Here is an 18,977-nt window from a genome sequence, read left to right on the forward strand (position 1 = left end):
GTCTTGGCCTGCAACACAGAAAAAGCTTACATTGTGAATATCACTTCCTCGTCGGAGTTTATTTTGCTGCAGCCTATATTCAGCAATTTGTGCATCTAAATATATCATTGCACCCCAGGCCACTTTCCTGCTTTTGTGGACAGATTTTGAAACAAGGGTAGACTACATTGTTGTATTTTGCAAGGGCCAGGGAGTCATCTCATACTGCCAGTCCACCACATGCATGAACCATTAAAGGAAAAATAACTTGGGAGAAAGCCTATAGCACAGTAAACATAAGAAAACCCTCTTGCAATGAAATACTATCCCCAAACTCATAGTCATTATATGAAGAGATAATGTCGACAGGACTTATTGTTTCCTTGCTTGGTTGAAAATTTTAACCTCAAATAATTTCTTCTCAGTACTTTAGGTGATTATTTCCTGTACTGTTTTCACATAAGTAAGAACTGACCTGAGTACAGCTTTTATCCCAAATCCACAATTTTACTGGAAAAAAGTAAAAAAAAATATCTTTACCTTATTTTTAAAAATTGGAGTCTATAAATACTTATGTATAAGAATATGTCCCAAGAGTTAAGACCAAACAAGTAGCAAAAAGTATAACATTTTATTAAGGACAAAGATCAGATGAAGAAACCAAAAACAATTCATAACTGGCACAAATCCACACTGATTTTCTATGACAAAAGGGTGAAAACAAGATAAAAAAGAGAAAGCTGCATAACACACATTAGTCAGACACAAAGTAAAAACCAAAACAAAATAAAGTACCTGAAATGTGAAGTAGAAGCAACTACAGAAACATTTGTAGGGACAAAAGTTATCTCAAATTAGTGAAAACTTGATTTATAATTCTGAAAAGGCAAGAAAAGAAAAATAATAAAGAGGCAGGATATCTGATTTAGGTAATATTCTGCAATGCTTTTTTGCAATTGTGTGTGTGTGTGTTTTATTTATTTTTTATTGTCATTCTGTTTTAATTTTAATTTAGGAAATTTATTAAACGAAACAATTCTTTCAAAACCAATTTGTACATAATCGATTTTATGCATTTTGTCTAAATAATCCACTAACAAAGGTAAATTTTAGGACAGAAAAGTCTGGAGTGCAACATTCAAGCTCCGCCCACTTGTAGCACGTGTCCAATCAGCTACGAGAAGAGCTCCGGGTCTTCCGGTTTCCATCTTCACTACAACCATGGTAAATATTTTAATGATTATCAAGGGATTTTACAAAGTCTAGTTATTTTTTGATCCGTTTAAAGTACAAGGCAATTTAATTATGCTTTGGGTTAAATGTGTAATCAGTCATCTTAACGGATCAAGTGGATATTTGAAGCAGATTCCACGTAGTTTTCAAGCTAAGCTAGTAGCATTTCATTAGCATCCAAATATAATGTCCGAGCTGGGTTAACAAATCTCCCTTTTAAAAAATTGTATTTTATGGTTTAATTCACGTTTTCCATGTATAGAGGTTCCGTTTCTGTGGAGATTTGGACTGCCCGGATTGGGTTCTTGCTGAAATCAGCACATTAGCAAAACTTGTAAGTAAAAACATGTAAACAAAAGCATTGATTGGTTTTGTTTAGGTTTTGTATAAAATACTTGTTCCCCCCTCATTTTCTCAGTCTAGTATCAAGATGAAACTTCTTTGTGCTCAAGTGCTGAAGGATTTACTCGGAGAGGGGATTGATGTAAGTTATGCAAAAATATTTCCAAATAACCACAAAAATTGAGTTTTCACATTAGTTTCACAAAATCATCAGTGTCCCCTTTTGTTCTTAGTTTGATAAAGTTGCAAAGCTGACTGCAGATGCAAAGTTTGGTAAGTGTCTCCTGCTGTTTGCTACTTCTGTTAAAATGTATTTGTAAAAATGTAACACTAGTTCATCTTCCAGCTTTTGCACTATTTCTTGCTAAAATGTGTTTGTAGAAATGTAACACTCGTTCATCTTGCAGCTTTTGCACTATTTCTTTAAAGCTTGTGAAAAAAAATTATCTCAGCAGGAAGTAACTGTTTTTATCTTTAAACCAGAGGATTTAAAAAAATTCTATGAAGTTGTTATGTTTGATGCATTGTTACGCAAGCTGGATTTTACATTTTTCCCATTGACGATGAAAAGAATGTATAGTTTTGTAATAGAATAGTAGCCCACAACTATTCCTGTATGATAATGTCTTCATCAGGGAAAAGCTTTCTTTTGGAAACAAGATGAATAAACCTTTTCCCTCACAACAATACAGTAAAACACACTTTGATAAACAAATCAACACTTGTATTTCTCTGTTAGATCTTTACTCTGTTTTGGCAATCAGACATGTTCTCTGTGTCCGTTTGTTTTTTCTCCCCCGTAAATGACCCATTTCACTGATTCATCTTTCAGAAAGTGGAGACATCAAAGCCAGTGTGGCTGTCCTCAGCTTTATTTTGTCCAGTGCAGCCAAACATGACGTTGACAGCGAATCGCTGTCCAGCGAGCTGCAGCAACTGGGGCTGCCAAAAGGTGAGCTCCTATGGTCGTGATCATATTAAAATAACCAATAAGGAGTGTGCAGCACTTTCTAGACAGAGTTTTAGTTTTAGTGGCTATTAAATGTTTTAAGTGAATTGTCTGATATTATTTCTCATTGATCTGGTATTCATTTTACTGACTTTTCTTCCAGTGGTGTGTTCAGCAAACTTTGCTCATTAGGACCAGATGTGGTGTACTCTAGTTTTTAAACCTAATAACATAAGAATGTTCAAAGAAAATTTCAAATCAACACATAACATGATGATTAACTTGAATTTTTAATTTCTATAAAATTATTCTCCATTTTCCCAGAGCATGCTACAGGGCTTTGCAAATCCTATGAAGACAAGCACTCTGTACTTCAAGACAAACTAAGAGAGGCCAGCTTGAGATGTGAGTACATCTGGCAGTCCTCCTCATTTCAAAGCATTGGTTTTTGATGACTGAGGATTGATCTACATTCTGCCCTGGAATCACACTCAGTGGGACGACTTAACTCTGTGTCATGGCGTGTCGATTACACCCTGAGCTCGAGTGAACTCCGAGAAGTGAACGAACCAGTGATACAGCTTAAGCTGCAGACACAAAGAGCTGACCCTGGCTCCTCCGAAACGAATGTCTTCGCTGTCTCTGCTGACAAGTTTAGAGTCCTGCTAACTGGTCAGTTTTGTTTCTCCTTACTAATCACTTGCATTTCTCCATTGTCTTTACAAATCACAATTTTTATTTAAAAATCATTTAATTCCTGTTTTGTTTTGTTTTTCTACAGAGCTCAAACAAGCCCAGACTATGATGAATGCTCTGCAATGAAGTCACAAGAAGCAAATTATCCTGAGAAACTGCCATAAAGTGCCACACATACATAATGTACAGTATTATCTATTTGCTTGAATTTGTTTATTAAAAAATTAAGGAAAAGAAACCTCCTTGAATGTACTGCTATTTAATTGTATTTTTCTGTAATTGTTGGACATATTTTCAGATATTTGTTAATGAGCTACAATCACATGGTAGCTTTCTTTTTTTTCTTGTTCTGTAAAGTATTATCTTATTACTTGACACGCTTTGTTAATAATTGTATTGATCATTTCTATTATGCTGTCACACCTGTAATAAAATCTAAATTAAAAAAATAAATGCATTCCTCTGACAACTTACGTAACACATACAAATCCCAGAATTGCATCTTTTCAAACCATTTATTATCAAAACTAATATTTTTAAACACGCATTAGTGCGCTATTTTTTAGCCTTAAAAGATAATCACGCAATAGTAAAATAAATGGCCACATTAGCTGATAGGAAGATCTCGCGGTATCTCGCGATATCCAGAAATGAGCACCCGAATGTGGTTGTTACACAACGCAGGTAAACATGTGTTTTCTCCTTTCTGCCTGTGGCATCTTAGTCGAAAATACTTATATATTGTAGCAACACTATCGAGGTAAAAGAGTAAAAGCTACGCTGTTGGCCGACAGCTATTTCCTGGTTTAGGTGAGTTTGGCACACGGTATTAGCATTTCCACCAGTCAGTAGCTCTGTGACTTGTTCTGTGTACTAAAACGCTGTTTGAAGCAGGCAGAGTGAAATAATCATTACTGCTTGATATGCGCCTGTCTGTGTTCACATCCAATTGGTGTAGTCTGCTAGCCTAGTGAACTAGATCAAATTCTTGCTTTGCAAATAATACATTTATTTAGTCTGGCTTGCCAGGCTAGTAGTCTGCTGCTATGAAGGAATTCGAAATCCGTTTATTTCATGTTTGCCTCAGGAGTGCTAAATAGGGAATGGCAGATTTAATGTCAGCATAACTAAATTATTTAAAAGTAACCCAAGTAAATTAAAATGCATTTTCAAATGATTAAGAAGAAAGTACTGTAATAAAAGTAGACCATTTTAAAATAACTTTAGGTCAAAGTTCAGAAATTCTCCATCAGAGCAGAATTCATCAGTGATATAACCAACCAGGCCCAGAAGCAGCTGGAAAGCAGCACACCAGTACTGTTCTAGATGTCATTCTGGGTTCTTTTGTTCCTTGATTCCTTAAGAACGAAGCATAATGTTCCTCATAGTGTTTCATTAAAGTAATTTCTTAATTCTACAAGTTTATAAGCGAGAATAAGCTTTCCAGATAATGTGGTTGGTGACAGATGAGTTTTTCTTTCCTCTAGCTGCAGCAGTGTTTTGTCCTGTACCAGAATGCCTGAGGGACCAGAGCTCCACCTGGCCAGCCAGTTTGTAAACAAGATGTGTGATGGAGTGGTCTTCAGTGGACCAGTCGGAAAATCTGAGGTCAGCAAAAATCCTGATGTGCCCTTCACCTGTGAGGCGTACTGCATCACGGCCACTTCCAGAGGGAAGGAAGTCAAACTCACACTGACGCCCATCAAGTGTGAGGATGATCTAAAGAGGAGAGCAAAGGGCAAACAAGTGGATCAGCCCATGGATGTGGTCTTCCGCTTTGGGATGTCTGGTTATTTCCGCTTTACTGGAGAGGATGAGCTGCCCAAGCATGCCCATCTGCGTTTTTATACCAAAGAGAAGCCCCGCAGAGTGCTGAGCTTCGTGGATACTCGCAGGTTTGGCAGCTGGCAGCCCAATGGAACGTGGCAGCCTGACAGAGGGCCCTGCATCATGTTTGAGTATAAAAGATTCAGGTCAGTAAAACCCTGATCACGTGTTGTCATCTGCCTGACCAAAACTCTATCATCTCACTAATAAGGATGAGTTTTTTATATTTGCAGGGAGAATGTCTTGTCAAACTTGAGCGATCGGGCTTTCGATCGGCCGATTTGTGAAGTCCTTCTGAATCAAAAATACTTCAATGGTATTGGGAACTACCTGAGAGCTGAAATCCTTTACAGGTGATGACCACGTAACTTTAAATCTAAACCTCACAGTGGTGTTAAACAGAACACTGGCATACATGTGCCATCAGGTTTGAAAATCTCTTTCCAAAATGCTTTGTTCCTGTAAAAGAAAGAGAAACATCTGACTGGGTTTTGTGTTTGTGCGACAACACGCCAAACCAAACTCTGGTTCTCATGAATTTCAGGGTCATTCTCCTCCAGATATCACATGCTTAGCAGGAATGTGTGAATATTCGGTCTCTGAAAACAAAAACAAAAAACTCTTGTAGAAAACAATCAAATCTCAGTTTTGTTTTTTCTCTCTCAAGGCCGAACATCCCACCCTTTGTGTGTGCCCGGAATGTACTGGAAGGCCTTGAGTTGGAGGATACTTTGGATGAGAAAACCGTGAAAAATGAGTTCCCAACCTCAAAGGTGAACGAGCTGGCTCAAATCAGCTTAAGCACCGTACATTCTAACTCAATCGGTCTAATTTCTCCTGAATCATTTCTTTAGAAGTCTAAAAAGAAAACGATGAACCAGGAAAGCGGTGACCTGCTCAGGCTTTGCCACACGATTCCTCTGGAGGTGGTCAGTTTAGGTGGGGGCCTCGTGTGTTTAACTGAAACTAATAAAATGCTGCATATTCATGACGGATGTGATGTTTCAGGTGGTAAAGGCTACGACCCCGAGAAAACGGACTACTCCACCTTCATGGCATGGCTGCAGTGTTATTACGTTGACGGAATGAAGACTATGCGGGACCACAACGGCCGCACCATGTGGTTCCAAGTCAGTAAAAATGGGAAAATATGTATTTTAGCATTTTGACACAGTCCTTTTACTGATGTGAACTGTTTGGGTTTATTTCAGGGAGATCCAGGTCCCATGGCTCCTAAAGGTAGGAAAACACACGCGTTAAACTCTACATCTGAAACTTACATACAAATCTGACTTTATTTATAAAGGTTCAAAGTCACCCAAACCCAAGAAGAGGGTAAAGAAAGAGGATGACCACGATTACACAGAGAAGGAAAAGGCAAGTTAAATTGTTGCCTGGAAGCAAACTGAGAAGTTGCAGCTAACGCTGTTTGATTTGTTTAGGCAGCGGAAAGTCGCTGTGAAAGCACAACAAAGAAACAAAGGGTGGTCAAAAGAGAAACGCCAAAGAGAGAGGGGAATGCACGTTCAAAGGAAGTGACATCAAAGAGAGGAAAGACTCAGGAAGTGATGCAGCAGAGTGAAACGAGACCTAAATCACGTAAGAGGAAAAGCAACAACACAGACAAAACTTCTGGTAAGAATATTTCTGAATCCTTAAACGTTTTTCAGGTAAACCAAACGCCGGGGGGGGGAAAATATTCTTCTTTCCTTGTTGCAGGAGAACAAAGTCGAACAGGGAGGGTGACCAGAAAGAACAGCAAATGAAAACCAAAAGGAGACGCCACTTTATGAAATACTTTTGTACTTTTATACTTGAAATCTATTAATAAAGTTTTTTGTTTTTCAAAACCTGGTACAAAAAAGGTGTAATCACTTTACTGTTAGCCAGAAGTTCTTATCAATATTCCAACTCCTAATTACTTGAAATCACAAAATGAGTTGAAGTGTCACAATTTGAAAAGGTTTGAAGGTCAGAGAGATTCCCTCCGGGGTAATAAGAGCTGGCCGGGCCGGGTCACGCCTCTCCAAGAGGTCACAACTGAAAGAGAAGAAAATTTTATTCTTTGCAAGAAATCCAGACATGAATACGATAAAGAAATGTAACACTTACTGCCAGGCTTCCTTGACTGGAAGGTTGGTGTTGAGTGTAGCAGTGACGCTGCCCCCATGTGACTCATACAGACGCACTACAAGTGTCCCCTTCCCATCCTCGGCCTGGAGAGGTAAACAACCCGTGGCATCAAGCAGTTCGTAAAATCACACGTTTGCTTTTGTGTGAATCAGCTTGTCTTGTTATGTGATGTACCTGTTTAATGGTCTCAAGTATGACTGAAGGAGGGCTGACTGAGAAGGCGCTCCAGGGTTCAGAGTCAGGATGGCATTGGATCAGCCTCAGTGGGAAGTTCAGGTTGTAGGAGCACTGGATAACAGATGCATCTTGGAAAGAGTCTAAGTAAAGACATTGGTTTAAGTTTAAAGGGGCATTATGGAAGTTTGACAGTCAAAACATGTATAGAAATAATACATTTCTTCTTCATACATTCTCCTGCAATGCCCTGGTCCGGTAGAATGAGCCCTGGCATTTTTACTGTGATTGCCTGTTTTTCTGTAAAAATCACAGAAGAGTTGCTCGGGTCGAGCAGGCTGCTTCATGCGCGTTCACGCTCAGGCATAGCCCGTAGCATTTGCTATCCGTAGCTTTAGTCTGTCGCTGTTCCTAACGCCTAGTGACAAACCTAGCTACATTTTTGAGGACCCTAAGCTACTTTCTGTAGAACTTTCTTCAAGATATTTCCTGCAAATTAGCAACAAAATAGCCATTTTCGCTCCTAGCCGTTCTTTGGACGTTGTTTCAGCTGTCATCAAGGATATAAATGTTACAGATACAACAGGCATCACCGACGCTTTAGCTCACCTAGTAAGACGTCGGACTCTCGTGCTGAAGAGCCGAGTTTGATTCTGGATGTGAACATAGTTTATTTAGAGTTTATTTTTTACTTTAATGTATATTATTTTACAGTAAGATGCCCAAATTTTTATTTGAGACTCGCTGAACGGCATTGAATTCACAGATAAAAAAGATGTGGGTTCAACTTTCATTTTGGAACAAATTTTCAAGCAAGGGAAGGGAATGATCTGAGCATGCAGGAAGACTGGCCCATCATAAACCTTTGGCTGTGCTCAAGAGAAAGGTACAGAACCAATTTATTTCATTAATTAGCTGCGCGTTCTCCTGTCCTCTGTCCTCCGGACCACACACACACACACACACGACTGTCTCAGAGCTCTGTTATTTTCGTTAAGGAGTGTGCACGCACAGCATGCACGCCTCGTGCACGAGCCTACTATTGAAGCTGCCGTTACGCTTTTGGCCAATCGCCAGCATAAAAATTCAAAACTCCGTAAAGTCCCTTTAATGAGTCTCAGTAACACGGAGAAAAGAGAAGCATAAAACTTACTTGTGTGTGGCATGATGGCGTATGTGAACTGATGAGTCCCCATGTCTGCAACAGCATCTGGGGCCTTAGGTGCTCTCAGCCTAAAACGACATTTATTTTTAAACAAAAGTCGTATTTTTAATTCAGTGCAGGTGAGATTTGGTGTAAAACAGGGAAACCTCACAAGGACAGGGTCATTGTGTTCCTGTGGATGGAGTAACCGTATTTGGAGTCATTCAGAAGTGCAACTCCAAAGTTGTGCTCAGATAGGTCTGCCCATTTGTGAGCCCAAACCTGAGAAAGAAAACGCCAATGATGACACAAAATGTTTAAACAAGCAAGGCCTCGCTGGTGTGGCTGGATTTTTAAACATGTTTAAAAGGTAAGAAATCAACTGTCAAAATAGTCACAGTGACATTAGGAGCTTCTAGAATCCCAGAAAGTGTAAAAAATGTCAGATTATGAGGAAAATCTGCTAACAAAACGAGAAATGATTAAAACACTAAGAGACAAAATTGCATGATCTTTTCACGAATGTTGTAGGTGAGTTAACCATCAATTGAGAATTTGCTAAGTTTTTGCAGCTTTACGTCTAAACTAGTCTCCAGCAGTCCCTGCCCAGTGAGCGAGGGTCTTCAGTGACACGGAGAACCCTGGAGGACTGGTGTCATACCTCAAACCTGGCCCAGTCCCATGATGTGTTCCAGTGAGTGGGTCGCTGCAGATGGCCAAACTGGATCTCGTATGTCGCATTCGGGCTGCGCACTCGCACAGGAAACTCCACCTTGAGAAACTTGTGTGACTCCGCCCACTGCACCTGAAATCAGTGAAGACAGTGACCTTTTCTCCCGTAATAAAGTGTTTTATTAAGAAACGGAGGTGATGCAACGCTTTGGGGTACCTTTGTGTTGAATTTGATGTAAGGACACACAGCATCCATGACGATCTCTTGTGTGACCGTGCTTTTATCACTGATCCTGAGGGCAAAGCTGACGCTGCCCCGAAGCCCACCTGAGGACACCACCTGAACCGGCTGCACCACCTCCACCACAGGCTTCCTACAGGATCAGTACAACAGCGTTTATCTAAAAGTTCCCACTAGTGCATTACAATGTGAAAGAAATGACCAACACCTCGTCTGAAGATGGTAATCCATCACATCCCAGGCATCCCAGTACAGAGGGACATCATCAAATATGACAAACTGGTTTCCAGCACAACCATCAGAGATGGTTTCTCTGAAATAAGTAAACAGCACGATCACCCATACGGACACATCATATACAGGTGTTCATTTAGTCCTGTATTACCTGTTGGCACTGATCACTCTCAGAGAAGTCAGAGTGCCATCTTTTCTTACGATGGTCTGTAGAATTCCATTCTCCATGACGACAGCACCATCAGCCTAATGCATTAAACCCTCATTAATGCCAATAATAAACAACTAATCAATCATCACTTTTATTTAAGGAATACCTGAAGTGTGACAGAGACAGGAGTCAGGGGTTGGGTTTCTTTCACCAGAGATACTCCGACGCTGGGAGCTCTCACCAGAGCTGAAGAACCACAATGCAACAGAAATCAGCTTAAAGGTTAGAAACCCACGATCTAAAGTCTCTAACGTACCCAGACGAGGTTTCTCTGAGTCATCTGTAATCTGTATGACTTCATGGCGCTCCCATGGAAGAGAGTTGAACACACCAGTGGAGCCACCCTTTGACCCCAAAGCCTCACAAGCCTCTTGCAGAAGTGCAGCTCCGTCACCGTGGATCTCTTTGGGTAAATGCGATTTATGAATCAGCATGGCTCTGATCTGAATAAACTGCTACTGCACTAACAGCTGTACCTCTGTAATAATTAAGAGCATCCTCCACAACCATTCCAATGCAGCTGCCAGGAATCACATCATGGAACTGGTTCAGAAGGAGCAATCTTTCACAAAAAAAGGGAAACACATTTAAATTAAAAAATGTACCACACATTTAGTGATGTGTAACTTTGAGATGAGGTTGAACCTCCACAGCTGCTGCAGTTTAGCCACAGGATACACAAACGTCTGGTTTTGACACAAGGCCAAACTGCTGGCGACCTCCACATCGTGAAGCAAAACTTCACACTGACGGTTTTCCCTTTTTATCTGAAAGACAGGATATTAATAAAGGAAGATGGGATTTTTTTCATGATTGGAGTGTTTATAGAGGCAGTAGAAACCCACATAGCAACACAAGAAGATGTAAAAGGTGAATTTGTCATAATATATCCCATAAAAAGCCAATAAGCAATTCAGTGCAGATTTTGAACATTTAAATAGAAACTATTAAGTTGAATTTAACTCTTGAATGATGTCTGTTTCTACCTGTGCCTGTGTGGTGTAGGTGCCGTTGTGCAGCTCCAGGAAAAGCTCTCCGGTCCACGTGCACAGCAGAGCTGAGTCAGCCTGAAGCTGTGAGAAAAGCTTGTCAGGGCTGGACATCTGGACTCTGAGAAACACCCACACATATAGATGGAAGTGAGCAAGACTGTCCCATCATCCAAAAGTCTATTTCTAACTTTGACTAAAACAGGAGAGCATTTACTAGAACAGTATGACATCAGTAGACGTGGCTCATATCCCCCTACATTTTAACAATGTTGTGCCTCGTTATGTACGCCTTTTAAAATCATAATCCTGGAAATGGTGCAGAACAAAGGCAGTAAACTAAAACAACTGACTAAAGTAGGAGGGAAGGGTTTCCTGCTCCGTGTGGGTTTGGTTATTGCTCCAGATAAGTGATGAGTTTGTGTTAAAAACAAGAATGGACCTGGGAAGCCCATCTGTGTCCTTGATGAGGTGAAGTCTGTCCAGCATCAGCTGTGTGGGCCCACCACCACCATCCCCAAAGCCAAACAACGCTGCGCTGTGATTGGCTCTGCCTTTATCTTTGTTATTCTTCACAGTTTTCACAAGCTGTGGGAAGATTTCACACAAAACTTGAGAAACTCTCTGAAATAATTTCACCCAGACTCAACAATCATCATAAGCACAAAAGTCTAAACTCACGTCTTCAACCTTGCCTTTCATTTCGTAGGAATTTCCAGGTGGGAAGTGAGTCAAAACTTTGGAGCCGTCCAGACCTTCCCAGAAAAATGTGTTGTGCTTTAAACAAAGAAAACACAGAAATCGAAACTGAAAGTTAAGCCTTTTAAAACATTTTTAAAGTAAATTCGTATAATGAACGCACAGGAAAGGTGTTGACCAGATTCCAGCTAAGTTTCTGTGTCAGGAAGTTAGAAATGCCACATCCCTGCATGATCTGAGGCAGCTGGGCAGAGTAGCCAAATGTATCGGGAAGCCAGAACTGCAGAAAAGGCAAATACATGTAATTTGTGACTTTATAATCAACTCTATAAAGTATCTTACATTTAATCCAGATTATGTCAGCTTATGTAAAACTATGTTAAGAATACCTCTTTGCACAGCATCCCAAACTCTTGGTTAAAAAAGCGCTGGCCCTGCAGGAACTGACGCACCATGGACTCGCCTGAAGGCAGGTTTCCATCCTAAACATGGGCATGTTGTTTCTTTGACTATTTTCAACATATGCATGTAATTCATTCATCTGAGTAGCTTTACCATTTCCACCCATGTTCCTCCAACTGGAATAAATTGGCCTCTTTTGACATAATGCTGAATCTTGGTGAAGAGTCCCGGGTACCAGTTCTTTACCCACTCAAACTGCTGGGCCTGGAACAATAATCTGGAGTTAAAACAGGACCAGATTAAGACCAATTAAGTGTCAATTAAGCTCATTAAATATGATTCTGATGCAATAACCTGAGAGCAGGTGAAGACAAACTCTGGATCTTTCTCCATTAAACTGACCGCCGTCACCCAACTTCGACCGCATTTACGAATCGTCTCTTCGTAGGGCCACAGCCAGGCTGTAGATAACAAAGAAAACAATAGTTCAGCACAAAGTTTTCATAGTAAAACTTACAGCCAACAGTTTAATGAATGAAACAGGATGTTAGCATTTCGGGAGCTGTTCTGCTGTGGTTGTGATAAGAGACCTGAGTCTATGTGGCAGTGACCCATTGCGTGGACAGTGTGCTGACTTTCTCCGTTGTGCTGGCTGAAGAACTTGTGAGCCAGACTGTGGGCTTTAGAGAAGGAGCTGGGGTCAGAGGGGTCACAGAGGTTCACCATCTCATTGGCAGTAAAAAGAGCCTGGTAGCCTCTCTGTTCTCCTTCTCCAAGCTCCTGTTCCAAAACAGCCGGATTTTTCATTTGCCTTAATCACATTTTCTCTTATTGGAGTATTATACGGCTGAGAGTACCTTAACAATGTCAACAAGCATCTCGAACTCAGTCAGCAGCTTCTGTACATTCCTGTTGAAGATCACCAACTCTGTCTTGTGGACAGAGAACTTCCTGTTTGGGTCTGGAGCTGCGATCATGGACCCTTGACCAGCTCCAAACAGACCGTTACAGGCCATTTCTACATACAGGGTTAATCTGCAGAGAGAGAATTATATTAAAAACAGCAGAAACTTTAGTTTTTATCTCAGATTTTAATCAGCTGACCTGTGGGGCTCTTCGTCTTTCAGACACTCAGATAGTATGTAACTCGTCTTTTCACCCTCCTTAGTCAGCCCCTGCAAATTAGAATTAGATGTTACTCTCTGCAATTAAATCTGTATGCATTTCTTCTCGCTCTAGCCAAATAAACACTAAAAATGTCTGCTTCATGACCTGAACTGGCTGCCCATCTCTCCAGACCATCGCCTCCCCATCACTTTCAAAGAGAAGATGAACCTCTTTCCCTCTCCAGGATTCAGGGATCGTCATGGACACTTTAAACCAGCAAGTCCACCACCTTTAACAATTATCAAGCCTGGGTTAAAGACAGAATTTGGGGCAGTAGAAGATGAGAGGTATAAAAACCTGTATAAATAATCTACTCACGTTGGTCCAAAGGTGTCACCGATATGATAAGGGTCAAAGTTCTGCTGAGAGGCTTCACTGAATGTGATTCTGTTAGGGGACAGGAAGGAGTCGATGGTTTCCAAGGGACACGATTCTCCATAAAGCCTGCAGAGATCAAATCAACAAGAACAGGATCATTTATACACACAAAAATATACAGGCTGCTGGATTCTATGAGGGGAAAGCTCAATCCAATAAGCAATACAATAAACCAGATTAATCACATTTTTTAAATAAAATATGATTTAAAAATTTCTTTTTGAGATGACTGATGAGGTTCTCATCTTTTGAAGTAAATTTTATGGTTGATTCTTTTTTTAACTCGTTGAAGACAGCTCTTTGAATGACCTCAGTTTAGAGAAATAGAGCTTAGTCCAGATCGGATAGGTGAGATAACTTCTGTTTATAATAGGGCCAGCTGGGGTGTATTGTTAAAGCATTTAGAAAACCTTAAAACCATACCCACTTGATGGCCGCTTAACACCTGCTTTATATCCTTGTTTGTGATTGTGATCAATTTCACGAGAGCCATGGTTTATTTACGTACTTATTTATTTATTCTTATTTTGCGTGCACAGTTTCATTTATGGTGAATATTGATCTACTCCCTTTAATTTTTAACATTCCTTCTTTTTGACTTTTCTTTTCTGGAATGGTGTCCAACGTGTTCTAGGGAAGGGGTGGGGTGGGATTAACACACACACACACACACACTCACACACTCACTGCTGCTTTTGACACAGTTGATCACAATTTTCTCTTAAAAAGGCTCGAACAGGTTGTAGGAATGAAAGGAACAGCGCTAGGCTGGTTTAAATCTTATCTGTTTGACATATTTAATTTAGTTAATGTACATGACAAATCTTCATACTCTAGGGTTACTTGTGAAGTACCACAGGACTCAGTTCTTGAACCAATTCCTTTCACTATATAAATATGCTTCCATTTGGTAAAATCATTTGACAGCATGGGATAAACTTCTACTTATTTAACTTCAAGGTTTTTATCCATAAACCTGATTAACCTAATCAGTTAGGTAGATCACAAACTAGTCTTGAAGACATAAATGTGTGGATGGCTCAAAACTTTCTGCCCTTAAATCCAGACACGACAGAAGTTGTCATCTTTGGACCAAACTTATTTGTGTGTGTGTGTGTGTGTGTGTGTGTGTGTGTGTGTGTGTGTGTGTGTGTGTGTGTGTGTGTGTGTGTGTGTATGTCTGCATTGTCTTCTCAAATCCCCAATGAGTCGCAGCAGATGGTTGCTCATACTGGGCCAGGTTCTGTTGGTTTCTTCCTGTTAAAAAGGAGTTTTCCTCTCCACTGTTGCTACATGCTTGTTTAGTATGGGGATTGCTGCAAAGACACAAGTCATTGTTTATTCCACTAAAAATATAATAAAAATGTAGCCAGAAGGAACCTGCAGGAAATTACCTGAATCATAACTATAAATAATTGACTCTGTGCATCTTAGCATATGCTACTTCTGGGGGGGAAAACTCCTAAGAGCGTTTCACTTCCGTTGTTAGCCTCTGCATGTTTACGCTAGGATGTACAGTTGGGTTTTTCATCAGAAGTCAGGCAAATGGCTGAATTAAGCGGTGATTTAAACTTCTCAAGATGTCTCGGGCATTTGCCAAATTTATCTGTAGATGATGTTCATCGACTCGTTGATCTTTTTCCCCCGCGCCTCTGAGCAAAAGAGAGAAAGGATTCAAGTTTTACATCTCCCAGTATTTGTATAATTTCGAAGGTAAGTCACAACAACATATCCTTCATAAATACTAATATATAGGGACCCTTAACAGCGAAACAGTCATTTATTTTTTTATATCCTTTGGCTTTTTTTTCACGGTTTGCTGACATGCTGTGTGGGTGCGTGTTTGACTGCGTTAGTTCATCTAAGTGTAGCAGGGGAAACATCTGGTTTTTGACTAACGCTCCCAAACTCCGGGTCGCTCTGACTTTTTCGTGAAGTCATTCCAGTGGAATAAAGATGGAACAATTGTTGGCTGAAGACATTGATTTCCAGAGGAAGACAAGAACATCTCACCAGTCTCAAAATGCCGACTACACACTCTAGAGCTGGCCGTAACTCTGAAGCGGTCCTGTCTGATTTTTATCAGTCATTGTGCCCGCAACTCAGGATCCTTGGGAAAGGAGTGAAAACTAATCGTTTTGTTAAATCTCCGTCCAGCAGTACACAGCAGGACGCTGCAGTGATGAGTGTTTCCACCTTCTGCTCTTTGTAGTTTAAAGCGATCATTCCGTTTTTGTAATTTTGACATGACTTTTGAGTCCGCAACAGTAGCGATTCAGCAAAATAAAAGCACAATAAAGTTAGCGGAAATTAACAACTCTACATCGGGTCTCAAAACAGGAAGTTAGCCTTTTCTCATGCACAGGGTCTATTATGCAAATAACTATGTGATGTGATATTAGGCAAAGTGTAATCATTCATAAATTAGCATTGATATTTTTTTATATTCGTTGTTTTAACACTCACCCTTACTCAAACTAGCCGTAACTCCATCTGTCTAGCACGAACAAATCTCTGTTTCTACAAACTGAGGCTGATCACGGATAGAAACGCTGCAAAAAATCTGAACTGCACATTTTTTGTTGTTTTTGCATTGCACTTATGGTATGCCTCCATTAGCAGTTTATAGACGGACGCTGTGGTATTAAAAAGAGTTAATGAAACATTTTTGAGTCATGCTTTCATTATCATTAGTGAACGAGTGCAGTGCAGCTCAGACTGTCCTACCGTCCTCTCAGGTTGCAGTCAGTGAAATAAACACCAGAGATAAACTTCTCCGCCCTCTCCAGAAGTGTGCGCCTGTTTCTCAGCACAGGCAGGTGAAACATGTCGAAACAAACACACAAGAACACTTGTTCAGCTCTAAAAACGCTGCAACAAAAGCTTAGAAGTGGGTGAGAACACGCTGGAAGTAAACAGAGTCGATGATGACGCTTCACGCAGAACCCGGAAGTTAAAAAGAATATTGTTTGGTGTTGGCCACTAGATGGCAGTGCTGTTTGAACAACATTTAAAAAGAAAAACACTAAAAACATTTTTTGTGTTTGATAAAGATTCATTGTTGTTCATTAATTTGCCAATCATTTATCATTTTATATTTTCCCAAGCCAAAGTATTTTTTCCTGGGACATCACTCTGTAGTACAACTACACAGATTGTAAAAGACAGAGACAGTTTTAGGAAAGCACATATGTTGAAGTCTGAACAGATGTCATTCATTTTATTGGGTTTAAATTATTCACAACAGTCAACCAGTCAAACCATTTGCTTCCGTGTTCGTCTGCCATCTGTCTACATCACATATTAGGTTAGGTTACATAAGGAAACACTATTAATCAGACACCCACATTATTTCTTAGGAACATAACTAACATAAAGCCTTTTGTACAGACTGTCTCAAAGTATGCTGTACCCAGCCATTTTTTTCCTTCCTATATCAATAGGCCTTCCAAATCACAGACTCAGGCAAGGCGTAAATATATTACAAAACATTAAAAAAGCTAATAAACAGAATCACAACATAAGGTTTAACTTATGTTAGAAGGTTGTGGCAGTTGAAAGAAAGCTGTTCTTATCCCACTGTGCAAAGACCTAGTTTGGACATCCTACAGACGTGGTCTGGATCGACAGGCTCAATATAGACATGATCTGCATGTCCGTGCGACGCTGACTTTTTGCAGGGATGGTGTTTACCTCTAAACTTATAGGAGTCTGTACCTGCGTCCGGATGGGAGAACCTGGAACTCATGGAGTCGTGGGCGAGAGGTGTCTTCTAAAATGGATCTGGCCAGCCTCTGTACTTGAAAACAATGTGCTGACTAGACCACTTCAATATTTGACTGACTGTTGTGGGTTTTGATTGACAGATTTCCAAACCATGGCACCAAACAGAAAGATAAAACCGATTCAGTAAAAGCTAGATAAAACAACAGCAGCGGTGATTTGTCAATATGAAAGGATTAGAGTTTCCTCAAGAGGACAAGACGCTGATGAACCTTTAATAGACAGCCTCACAATTTGGGGCTTCACAATTTGCCTCGAATGTCAGCTTGACCTCTCAGTTGTATGTTACGGGAAACATTGGCACATTTTCTCTTGGTTGAACTGAAAATTCAATTTCGTCATTCTGTTGCATGCTGCTCAGATGGTTTCATTGCTGCCCTTAGGTCCAAGTTTCAACTGAAGAAGAAGAAGAAGTGCCTCTCAAGATAAAAATCACAAAGTGCTTTACAAGAAACAAAAACAAATTTGAAATGATTAGCAATTACCTCTGTCTCACCACAGAGACAGCTCTGCCCACTTTTTCATAGCAACCCACGATGGAGGACAATCAGAGAGTAAGTAATGCATGTAAAGCATATTACTGGTGTAAGAGTATCTTTTGAGCTTACCAAACTAAATTTCATTGTTGAGTTGTGTTTGAAAACAAAATGGTTTTCTTTTGTTTATTTTAAAATGAGTTGATACAGTTTATCACCACATTTAGGTTAAGCTAGGAGCTACTAGCTGAGTGGAAATAACTGGTCTGAACTACACATTAGATTCTGTCGTTCACACTTTGCTAAATTAAACAAAGTATTACATTAACTGTGAATAAGTTAACAGAAAATCTTAAGGAAATTTTTCTTATTTTCTAAAAGAAATAAAGCAATTGGTTTACTTTAGGCTAAATGTTTCTTTTATTACATACAAAGAAAAAGTTATGTTCATTGTCCTTCAGCAGACCACAACAGAGTCATCTGCATATTGTATGATATGTCTGCACTCCCTACTGCTGCGGCACATTAGTGTAGAGGATGAGGAGAAATGAAGAGGTGACAATTCCTACGGTGTCAACATTTTAAAAAGGTCAACATTTTTGGAAGATTACAGTTAAATCTATCCATGTTTTAATAAAACACAAAATTGAGGGTTTTTTTCTAGATTGACAATAAGAGAGGAGAAGAAGGAACATTTATAAAGTTTGTAGCTTCTTCTAAATTCTTTGAAAATAAAACACTGAGGCATTTTGGCGTTACTCGCTGTAATGGTCTATTTCTCTTTATATATGTAGAGATAAATGAGTTGACATCATCACAGTATACAATAACATCAAATGTGCCAGAGTAAAAATGGGTGTACATAATCAAAGGAAGAAAATGTGACTGTATGTAAGAAAATTACTAGAAATATTCAAGAGGACGGCACTTCATGTTATGTTTAAACATATAATGTAGCTACAACTAACCTAGAATCTAGACTGAAGCAAAATTGACAACATATAGGATGGCTTGCCAGGCTAGCTTACAACAACAAATTGTAAGTCGCTTTGGGTAAAAGCGTCTGCTAAGCACATAAAAGAAAGAAGAAAAGAACATAACAGACTAAAATCACTGATTGGACATAGGAAATACAAATGCATGCTCCATAAACAATAACACGTTTCAATTCATTTTTAAGTATATAAATGTTAGTAAGTCGTCCCAGTACAGCGCCTTGCAAAAGTAGTCATACCTCCTTAACTTTTA

At 39.8% G+C, this 18,977-nt stretch overlaps 3 protein-coding genes across 6 annotated transcripts; 2 read left to right on the top strand and 1 right to left on the bottom strand.

Annotated features, from left to right (window-relative positions):
• Positions 1 to 1,132: 1,132 nt before the first annotated feature.
• On the top strand, positions 1,133 to 3,681 carry commd4 (COMM domain containing 4). The gene is made up of 8 exons (XM_015964419.3): positions 1,133 to 1,203; positions 1,475 to 1,546; positions 1,631 to 1,696; positions 1,788 to 1,827; positions 2,387 to 2,506; positions 2,828 to 2,908; positions 2,999 to 3,175; positions 3,285 to 3,681. The coding sequence occupies exons 1-8, from the start codon at positions 1,201 to 1,203 to the stop codon at positions 3,323 to 3,325; spliced, it is 600 nt and encodes a 199-aa protein (XP_015819905.1). The 5' UTR covers positions 1,133 to 1,200; the 3' UTR covers positions 3,326 to 3,681.
• A 116-nt stretch (positions 3,682 to 3,797) lies between these two features.
• neil1 (nei-like DNA glycosylase 1) lies at positions 3,798 to 6,860 on the top strand. Of its 4 annotated transcripts, none has more exons than XM_054733037.2 (10): positions 3,798 to 3,883; positions 4,687 to 5,172; positions 5,260 to 5,379; positions 5,694 to 5,799; positions 5,881 to 5,965; positions 6,035 to 6,156; positions 6,238 to 6,265; positions 6,333 to 6,407; positions 6,473 to 6,625; positions 6,746 to 6,860. In XM_054733037.2, exons 1-10 carry the CDS (start codon positions 3,798 to 3,800, stop codon positions 6,790 to 6,792), a joined length of 1,308 nt encoding a protein of 435 aa, XP_054589012.1. In that variant the 3' UTR covers positions 6,793 to 6,860. The 4 variants fall into 4 exon arrangements, with proteins under 4 accessions (XP_054589012.1, XP_054589010.1, XP_054589009.1 ...); XM_054733035.2 differs by having other exon boundaries at positions 6,697 to 6,854; XM_054733034.2 differs by having other exon boundaries at positions 6,473 to 6,792.
• Positions 6,297 to 16,412, bottom strand: man2c1 (mannosidase, alpha, class 2C, member 1). Its single transcript, XM_015964412.3, has 26 exons — positions 16,198 to 16,412; positions 13,411 to 13,536; positions 13,198 to 13,321; positions 13,030 to 13,100; positions 12,783 to 12,960; positions 12,516 to 12,705; positions 12,280 to 12,386; positions 12,079 to 12,189; positions 11,913 to 12,005; positions 11,687 to 11,803; positions 11,506 to 11,601; positions 11,267 to 11,412; positions 10,822 to 10,945; positions 10,481 to 10,602; positions 10,312 to 10,397; positions 10,092 to 10,238; positions 9,942 to 10,021; positions 9,776 to 9,870; positions 9,599 to 9,703; positions 9,367 to 9,523; positions 9,139 to 9,282; positions 8,650 to 8,759; positions 8,487 to 8,566; positions 7,334 to 7,476; positions 7,139 to 7,242; positions 6,297 to 7,066 (listed from the first exon to the last, which is right to left on the bottom strand). Exons 1-26 carry the CDS (start codon positions 16,296 to 16,298, stop codon positions 6,955 to 6,957), a joined length of 3,069 nt encoding a protein of 1,022 aa, XP_015819898.1. The 5' UTR covers positions 16,299 to 16,412; the 3' UTR covers positions 6,297 to 6,954.
• Between the last annotated feature and the right edge of the window lie 2,565 nt (positions 16,413 to 18,977).

This window comes from Nothobranchius furzeri, chromosome 4, assembly GCF_043380555.1.
Source record: "Nothobranchius furzeri strain GRZ-AD chromosome 4, NfurGRZ-RIMD1, whole genome shotgun sequence".
NCBI classification, from domain to species: Eukaryota; Metazoa; Chordata; class Actinopteri; order Cyprinodontiformes; family Nothobranchiidae; genus Nothobranchius; species Nothobranchius furzeri.

Coding starts and splice junctions, on each gene's coding strand:
- man2c1 (XM_015964412.3), bottom strand. CDS start 16,298: ATGTTTCACCTGCCTGTGCTGAGAAACAGGCGCACACTTCTGGAGAGG. Junction 11,804..11,912: donor TTGGGATGCTGTGCAAAGAG/GTATTCTTAACA, acceptor CCTTTTCTGCAG/TTCTGGCTTCCCGATACATT. Junction 10,603..10,821: donor CCTACACCACACAGGCACAG/GTAGAAACAGAC, acceptor CCTGTCTTTCAG/ATAAAAAGGGAAAACCGTCA.
- neil1 (XM_054733034.2), top strand. CDS start 3,798: ATGGCCACATTAGCTGATAGGAAGATCTCGCGGTATCTCGCGATATCC. Junction 5,380..5,693: donor AGAGCTGAAATCCTTTACAG/GTGATGACCACG, acceptor TTCTCTCTCAAG/GCCGAACATCCCACCCTTTG. Junction 5,800..5,880: donor ATGAGTTCCCAACCTCAAAG/GTGAACGAGCTG, acceptor TCATTTCTTTAG/AAGTCTAAAAAGAAAACGAT.
- commd4 (XM_015964419.3), top strand. Junction 2,909..2,998: donor AAGAGAGGCCAGCTTGAGAT/GTGAGTACATCT, acceptor AATCACACTCAG/TGGGACGACTTAACTCTGTG. Junction 3,176..3,284: donor GTTTAGAGTCCTGCTAACTG/GTCAGTTTTGTT, acceptor GTTTTTCTACAG/AGCTCAAACAAGCCCAGACT.